This window comes from Micropterus dolomieu, linkage group LG19 (genome assembly GCF_021292245.1).
Source record: "Micropterus dolomieu isolate WLL.071019.BEF.003 ecotype Adirondacks linkage group LG19, ASM2129224v1, whole genome shotgun sequence".
NCBI classification, from domain to species: Eukaryota; Metazoa; Chordata; class Actinopteri; order Centrarchiformes; family Centrarchidae; genus Micropterus; species Micropterus dolomieu.
The window spans coordinates 11,158,226-11,167,678 of record NC_060168.1 but is presented as its reverse complement, the minus strand read 5'-3'; the positions used below and the strand labels follow the sequence as shown (position 1 = coordinate 11,167,678).

General features: G+C 41.5%; 1 protein-coding gene across 1 annotated transcript; it reads right to left on the bottom strand.

Annotated features, from left to right (window-relative positions):
• Window positions 1–476: 476 nt before the first annotated feature.
• LOC123957396 (gamma-aminobutyric acid type A receptor subunit pi) lies at window positions 477–4,064 on the bottom strand. The gene is made up of 9 exons (XM_046030144.1): window positions 4,012–4,064; window positions 3,767–3,879; window positions 3,567–3,634; window positions 3,256–3,473; window positions 2,281–2,363; window positions 1,967–2,104; window positions 1,696–1,848; window positions 904–1,097; window positions 477–809 (listed from the first exon to the last, which is right to left on the bottom strand). The coding sequence occupies exons 1-9, from the start codon at window positions 4,062–4,064 to the stop codon at window positions 477–479; spliced, it is 1,353 nt and encodes a 450-aa protein (XP_045886100.1).
• Between the last annotated feature and the right edge of the window lie 5,389 nt (window positions 4,065–9,453).

Sequence of the window (9,453 nt, the reverse complement as noted above, 5' to 3'; positions counted from 1 at the left end):
ATGATATGCTGTGAAGTAAATATACAGTAAATGGTCTCATACAAACAATGTATGAAAGCCAAAACAAGAAAACAAAATCTACATCTACATCAGTCACTAAATGAAGGCAATTCAGAGCAGCACAGTATAGTGTGATGCAGTTCAGGCAGCCTATTGTTTACAGCTAGTTAATGCAATCCTAATTTTTTAGATACAGACTTTGTATCATCACATTTACATGTTAATATGTTAGTAGCAATCCATTCATATGTGATCAATACTAGCTTATAATTCAGAGTGTGATACAAAGAGGAAATTCCACTGCTTTTCATAACTTTGTCGCCCTGTCTGTGGGACAACAAGGTTTCTTATATGTGATACAAAATGGTTCTATGATCAGTATAGATCCAGGCAGTGGCAACTGGTATTGGGTCTCAATTGAAGAGGTAGAGCAGCTTCAGGATGGTGAAATTAATGCAGCAGTTTGGAACGGGCTCTCAGAGAAAGAGGTAATAAAGCCAGTAGAGGATATTAACGAAAAGGAACGCAGTGGGGAAAACAGTGCGAGCGTGGCGATCAATGTTGTGTGGATTTTCCACATGGAAGACGGATGCTGCCCTACGCGACGCATCCTTCACTGAAGACAGGCCGCAGCCCTGCCCAGGCGTCTTCTCTTTCGTTCCATCATTGTTCCGAGTGTCACTATTCGCTGACTGCTCTGTGGGCTCCTCTGCAGTGGAGCCAATCTCCACAGACTGGTTTGGTTGGGTGGAGCTGGCGATGGGGATAGAACCATTTCCATTGGATTCATTGAACTCCCTCAGGAGATCCTGATAGATAGATAGATAGACAGATGTTTTCATTATCTAACGTGTTTTTAAAACACTACTTAGCCTATATTTATGATACTAACATGTTCCTCACCCTGTGAAAATCCTCTAAGGTGTGGTGCTGCATGGTACAGAAGTGGGCACAGGCATACTCCAGCAGTGCACCAAAGATGAAGGTGAAGCAGATTCCCAGGTAAACGTCTATGGCCTTGATGAAGCAGTTGGCGTTTGGCAGGGAAGTGCGGGCGCCCATCATCAGTGTTGTCATTGTCAGGACTGTTGTCACGCCTGGAAAGCAGATCACAGTGTTGCTGCGTTCATAATGCATGATAGGGGTTGAATCAATAATCCATGTATCGGTAATGAATTAAAGTGTAAAAATGTGTGTCAGTCCAGCCCTTCATCAGTCCTTCTTCCCTTCATTGGCTGTTTTTTCTTAACGTTTGCTCTTGTCTGATCTCATTGGGTACTGACCTCAGTCAACCATATAGCTAAGGATCAAAATATGTGTTTCACTGGTGCTAAAGCAATGATGATATACTGATATTTATATTTTTATAGATACAGCAGGGCAGTTGTAATGCACAGCTGACTACTGCAGGTCTTCCTATTGTCCTGAAGTGAAAACACCACTAAAACGCAAAATGTGTTTCACATAAACTTTAACCAGCATAAACATGCAATTTTAAATGAAAATGGGTTTTATATTATATATATACCATATGATGTTGGTGAGATGGTATGTTAAAAAGTATAAGGTCATACATGGAATCAATATATAATGATGAATTTTTATAATAATTAAAATTTTTAATTTAAGTGGATGCACTGAAATGTACCAACATCATAATGCTTTAACAAATGCAGTTAGACATATGATACTGACCAATACAGGTCCTAGCGGGGACAGAGGATTGGCTGATCCAGAAAGAGACCCAGGAGAGAACCACCAGCAGAATGGAGGGAACATACGTCTCCAAGATAAAGAACAACACATTTCTGCGCAGTGCAAAATGCAACACCAGCTTGGGGTATTGTCCTGTGAAGAGGCACAAAAAAAGATCCTAAAGACAATGTGTTGTATTTGTGCTCGACAAGAAGTTTCCCCTTTACTACTGCACAAGGGAAGGGGAATTCTGGGAGCTGAAGTGTCTTACCTGTCTCATACACAGCCTCTGACACTGAGGTGTAATAGCTCTCTACACTGTACTGGGCCAACCGCAGTGTGTCTAGACCTTTCACTGAGTCATTCCCTCTGGTCCAGTAGAACACCACGTCCTGCAGGTTGTAGCCCCCTGATCACACACACATTCACAATCACGCAATTAAGGTTTGATGAATACAACCTGCTTAAGACAACATTGTCTCTTCAGTTAGTTGTACTCACTACACTGATGATGATGATGATGATGATGATGATGATGATGATTTGGATGTTTGATGGTGGAGGGGAGGGGGAGGGGTTACTCACAGCTCTCCAGCTGCAGGGTGCACACTTGTCTGTCCATGGGGTACTTAGTTAGGTCCATGTTGCAGGCAATCGTAGCTGTGATGCTGTTGTGAATTCATAGCAAGATCATTAGAACCGTACGAAAACTCCCGCATGAAACGTTGTTAAGGTTTTGATGTAGGACAAGGCAATTAATAATGAGTAAACACAGAACTCTCCCCCTGAGACCCTTAAAAAGTATAAAAGACCACTGTATTTGATGGATTTATTATGTAGAAGTGGCTGACATATTGGAATTATGGAATTTATATATATATATATATTTTTTATATATATATATATATATATATATATATATATATTATATTGGAATTCAGTGACAGTCTCTGAGCATTAGGAATTCTTCTGCTGATAGAATAGGTTTTAACAATGTTGCTATTGCTAAGGACATTAAAGTCTCCCATTCTGTATATAGGGCCTAGCTATAGCAAAATATGCAAATTTTTATATGAAAACCAAGGCACATGGCAGATTTTTCATTGACAAACACAGATATGGACAACATGGCTCTACCATACAACGTATATGCAATGTCAACAGTCATGAATCAAAATGTGTTCCTAATAATAAATTAGTAATACCCAGACTACCCCGTGCAATGCTGCCCTATCTGTCACTAACAAACTTGTCTGGTCATAATAACGTTCTGCATCAGTGTGACATGGTAGATTAGACATCAGGAAACACTTTTACTGTGGCCGTAGGGGAATACGAATCTTCATTAACACAATTTGAACTATTTGAAGGGCAGGAGAAATACAGAAATTTGGTGGCATTCTCGTAAGTTATATGACTAAGTGATGATACATACATGCTTTCTTTTTTTAGTATAACCTTAGGCCAATTAACGGTTGATTACCACGACAATCATGAAAACAGCATGAAGTTAAGAAAAAAAAATTGAAAAACAACCTAAACATTTCACCAAATATGTACCGGAGGGCGTAGAGAACGGTTCCATTGCTGAAGATGCGGATGAGGCGGTTTTCCACCGTGACATCATGCAAGAAGGAACGCTTGGAGTCGGGGATGAAGGTGTCAGGGATCCAGAGCAGTGACACAAGGCGTCCGTCCACGCTGACACTCTCATTGCCCGGGAACACCAACCGGGAATCACGCCACCGCTGACGGAGGAAGATAGTTGCAGTGTAGTCCTAAAAAGTTGACATATAGAAGATAATGCTTCAATTCTTCCATTCTAAATTCATTCAGCCACTGCCAAAAAAATAGTAAGGAGAGTGGTGTACCATATTGATTTCTGAGATGGCATCAATGCTGGCGATGTCAAGACTCATTCCAATTTCCACAGGGCCCTCTGTCAAAGACAGATCACAGGAAGATTGGGGAAATAAGTCTGTTTTCAATTAGGGGATAGACAGGTACACAAACGACCGCTGTAGAGCAGCCTCTTCTAACAGTCAATTTCAACTGAAACAATCATTCCTACCATTGAAATTAGGTCTGAGGTAGCGGTTGTATCCTTTCATCAGCTTCTGAATTGTTGGCAGAAGCTGTGAGTCGTTCCATTCCCCCCAGTGGTGGTTAGGATACATACAACTACTGTTAACAATGAAAAGAGATGACACAGAGATGGGAATTGGACCATAAAAGTCAGTGCAGAGCACAAGCTAAGGGATTGCGCTTCTAATCAATATGAACATCAGCATCAGCATCTGACAGCGGGTCTCTCACCCCTGTGTGAAGGTCATGCAGAGGGTCAGTAGCACGTGCAGCTGGACAGACATGGCGGATCAGCAGGCAGAGGTCAGCAACTGTGCTCAGGGAGATGTGACAAACCAAAACAGGAACACTTAAACCGCTGAACCACAAATCATTCTCCTACACATTTACATTTTATGGGATAACACTGTTTCACCATAGGGTGGCAGCACCTGACCAAAGTGATCACACACCTCAGGGGGAGATGTGCCCACAGCAGCCATTCTCACCCTTTGATGTAATAAACTGTCTCCTCCCTGCCCTCAAACTTGTAAAACGCAGGGGAAACTTGTATTGATCTCCGCCTCCCTGTTCCATGAATATATTAGTTGCTGCTCCATTCGGCTCTAAGAACACAGAAAGAGATAAAGGCAGTGTCTAGATAAGGCTACATGGGTGCACCTGCATATTGACATTCTTGCATTTATGTGTTTCTGTGTCTAGTTGTCGTCCCCCCCCCTCCCCCCCCGCTGTCTAGTTGTTATTTGCCATCACTTCCCTCCTTCCTCCTCTTGAAGATTAACCTCAGTCAGTAATAGACTTCAGCCCTCCTTCCCTTCTTAATTTCCATCCAAATAATCTTAATCACTCTTGCGTGTGTTTGTGTTTGCAGCTATACACCAGGCAATGTTTGCAAACATTATATTGACATATTGCCAAAACCTCAGAAAAGCATTTTCCATTAAATATTCCATGTATTATTTACATGGCACTGCCGTTATAAATCATGATGCGTATGAACACCATTCGTTTCCTTTTCTGTCGGCCAAAATGGAAGAGTTGTAGAATGTTATTAGAACCTACTTGTTTTTCTACGCATGCCACCATATTTCTCAGTTCTTTTTCTTGTTTACAGTGCTGCAGCTTAAGGCTCAGTTGATTATTTGCATTGTTTTGCTCCCTTCCTCCACTCATTCCTCTTTGAGTCCACACTTCCCCCGTCACCTCTTTCCCTTAAGCCACACTTTGTCTAACTACAGAATAACATATTAGTTGATAGAATATCTCTTTCTTTTCCTTTATTTTCATTTTTCTCCAAAGAGATATTTGGCTTTACAATTCATCTATTTATACTGTAAGTATTTCTTCTACATACACACAGTTTTCTTCATGTTTGGAGTCATCGCGTGTTTCTCTCTTTCTCCTACCTGTTTCAGTCTTCTGCTTTTCTTTTCCCACCTCAGGTCACTCCTCTTCTCTTTCCACGCTTTCTTTTGTTCCTGCCCCCCACTCTTCCGCCTCAAATGCTGTGAGTGGCTGAGACTGGTCTTTTTCCTCGGTTATCTATGATTATATCCCAGTGTTTCTTCCATCTACCGTCTATCAGTTGCTTGTGTTATTTGCTCCTGGAGTGTGGGCTCCTGTTGGATGTTTTACCGTCTCTGCATCTCCCTCTGGGTCTCTGCACAGCTGTATTCATCTCCACACACAGCCTCTGTGCACCCCCCTCCCTCCCTCTCTGTTTTTGCCACTGTCATTTGCGCTGCATCTCTTCCCTTTTTTTTCCCCACTGCCCCTGCACCTCCACACACACACACACAAACACACACACATACATTAGCATCCAGTTTGATCCGCCATATCACTTCTTTATCTTCCGCTCATTCTCCTCCTCCCACACGGTCTTATTCTTCTTGCCCTTAATCTCCATCTACCTCTTTCTCCACCAATTAACACTGACACCGCACCTCCTTCTGGGCTTTGAAGCTCTCCTCTGTCTTGTTCCCTCATGCCCTCTCCCTCCTCACCTCCAACTCCGTTCCCTTGCATCAGTGTCATCATCTGAATTAGTGTCCTCTCAGCTCTGTCTCCTATCTCCATCTTCACTTCCTTAAAATACTTGTGCGGCTCCCATACGAGATAAAGGGACTATTTTGGACTGCTTTTCTCTATTTGTCTCTCATAAAAGTTTATTGAAAATGCCATTCTTGTCCTTTTTCCCCCTACTGTAGCTTGTGACTGATGATTTTACTTTTCCATCCCTCGCGTCAAGAGCTGCTCTTGTCTACATTTTGGCCACTGGAAATGTGTTGCACTGGATTTTGCTGCTGATGATTACTGGGGGAAAAAATAACCAGGCGCAGAATCCTGGTATTGATAATGGTGATGGTGGTGATGATGATGATGATGATGATGGTGATGATTTATCCACAAACACTGCAGTCAATCACAACATGAAAGACCAAAGCACTGAGTGAGCCGAATGGTCAGTCTTTTAGCTCCAGTACCAGTGATTCTTTTCTATTAGATCTTTATTTCTCCTGTGGCTCTGTAGCATGACCAATATCACTAATTATGGTAGGAGTTCCAGTGTATGTGAGAAGGCCTTGAGGGTATAACTTAATGAGATTCCAGTGCAGGCGCTGCAGCCTATTGCTTTCCCAGCCTGTATTCCCCAGTACTGACTACTAATGTTAACTGGTCGCTAACAAGCCAATATGTTGCTACCCTGGGTAATTTACTGCATCATTAAACTCACTGTAGTCACTCTGATGGCAATATATTCTTGAATAACAATAATTTTTTACCCTTAATGATAACGATGAGGAGCACTGTGTATCGAACATGATCAGATGTGCATCCAACTTGAGGAATCATACAAACCAGAGAGCTCTCACAGTCCCTGACAGTGAGAGAGACAAATGGAGACGTCTGTGAAGCACCTGAGGGCGAGGATGCAAATGTCTAATCTGTGAGCCAGGGGGCGAATGAATAGTTGCAGGCAGGACTGTTGGAGTGGCAGACAAGTCAGAGTTAGTCAGGATCCACATGCCTGCCTCTGCCTACCTGCCTGTGATTAGGTTTGTTTTCCTTTTTGTTTCTCTCACTGCTTAAACGCCCACGAAATCCTGTCTACCTGTCCATTCCTCTAACTTGTTTATTAGCTAGCTCACTTTTTATATTACCTTGCCATCTGACTATTTATCTGCCAGTCCCATATTCATATATAAGCATAGATGCTTCATATACTAGTTTGGTGGTGGCTGAGGTTAAATCCAAATGGCCAGGTATAAACATGCCAAATTGGCTGATGAGCCTGGCTGAGACACAACTGGCATCTGCTGGTTCCTCAAACCCTTCTGGACCAGGAGTGAGGAGTAAAAGAGAAAATGGGATTTTGTCAACACAACTGTCCCAACACTTGATTAAAATGCTGTTTAATAAAGATGTTAACATTGAAGTTTTTTAAGTCCCATTGGTTTTTGTATAGGTTATAAAAAAACAACATAATAGGATTTGTGAACCGGAGTGAATGACTGTTACCTTCACTAGCTTCATGTCAAAGCCCTGTCTCCCAGTTTTGGGATATGTTGGAGAGCTAATTTAGGCAGATGTTTGACAGTTTTGAAATGACCAGAGATAACGATGCAGTTGAGCACAGTTAACTGTCCAACACAGGCATAGTTAGGGACCGTTGCAAAAGTGCAATACGACCAGATCTGAATCTTGAATAACTTTTTCGTTTTTTAAACATAGGCATCGGAAACCACTGCCATTATAGAGTGACAGCCCTCAATATTTGTAAAATAAAGTTTACATTTTTTTAAATCCAAAAATCATGGTTATCATTTACCCATATCTTTAATTATGCAAATTTAAAGGTTGTAAATCCCATAGCTTGCTCATTTCTGAATATATTGACATCAAACCACATCTCATTTGTCTTGGACACCCTTCCACAACTTTCACAGCTGTTAATTTCTGAAAAAGCCCTTAGGAAATACCTTAACACCATTATGGGTGACCTATTGCCTAAAATATGTTTAGCAATTGAAATTACAACCTTGAAATGTGTGTAGTTGGGTAATAGGTGACTGATAACTGTGTTAATAGATTTGCTAAGGGCTTTTTCCCAAACAGCTTTCCAGTCACCTATTACCCAACCACACACATTTCAAGGTTGTAAGCTAAACATATTTTAGGCAATAGTTCACATATTATGGTGTTAAAGGATTTGCAAAAGGGTTTTTTAGAGACGAATTAATTTTGAAGTTGTGGGAGGATGTCCAAGACACTCGACAGGTGGTTTGATGTCAATATATTCAGAAATGAGCAAGCTATTGAAATTACAACCATGACATGTACATACTGTAGCTCTGCAACACATCCCAAAACTGAGATGTTGAAGGTAACAGCCACAGAAACAGAAGAATCTCAAATATTTTAGGCGAGTTGTTTCCCCATTGCCTTTTTATGCTACGCTAATATAACTGACAGCTGGCTGTAGTTTTATATATTATGGACATGTAGCCTATACTTAAAATATTGCTTAAATAAGCTTTAATGGTGCAACCTGATTTAATAAACACCACCAGCTAGAAACTAGCTAGTAGTTACTAAGAACTTACAAGGGACTTTACACACAAATGGGTTTATGAATGACTGGTACAACCTAGTCCACATCATTATATACCCATTTGGATGCAGCGCCAGCATTAGGTGTGTGAGTGTGCATTAGTACAGTATACAGGAACTATACCCTGGAACTAGGAACCTTTGGAGGAACACACTCAAAATTCCAAAATTTCCACTGCATGCACCAGGGTCTAAATTTAGTTCTAGGGTCTTTATTTTACCAGGGTTGTACTTTCCGAAAGTACCTGTACTTGGGGTGGGGCTCGCCTTTCAGTGAATTTCTGTATGGGTGAGTTGAGGCTACGGGGTTTAAATCGAGGCTGTCGCCTGTTCTTTTTCTACTGTTCTTGTTTTCCACCTTTGTTTGCAAACCAGTAAATCACAATCAACATTCAAATAGTCACACAAGTCTCGCTGATGTCCGCCTGAGATCGTACGTCAGCATTAAATGTATTGCTCGGGAATAGCAGCCAGTATGCAGCGGTGTGTTTACAGCTAACAGCTGATGGAGTTACGTTTAATACTGGGTCCAAAGTTTTTCAGAAAGTTTTTACACGGAGCCGAAGTCGGTCTCCTCTTCTCCAGAACAAGCGGAACAGCTGATTACAACAGGTGATAAATCTCGTTAAAAATCCCGACGCTCAGGAGGACGCAGACGTGAGTGCTGCAGCTGACCTGCAGCTCTTGTTGGCTGTAAACGTTTTAATAACCTTCCAAACTGTCGCAATTTTATGTTTGTGTTTCTTTCTCTGTGCTGAAGTTGTTTTATGAACCTGATGGCTTTATCCAGTTTGTTACCAGAGGCGTCAGTGTTCAACAGATCTCTTCATTGTACTCCCACACAAAAAGGCTGTTTTTAATGGTCAAGCAAAGCTAGTTTTTCATTATTTTCCATTTAAATCTGATGTTCATTTATGAATTTTGCTCATGGATAGTGGTCACTAAATAATGATGCCAGTCCATCGCTTTGTACGGAGTATAGGCCTACAGCCTACGTCAGCTGATTAATTTGCCTAATCTTCGCAGGTCTTTAGTCCACGGTGGAAACGCACACAACAA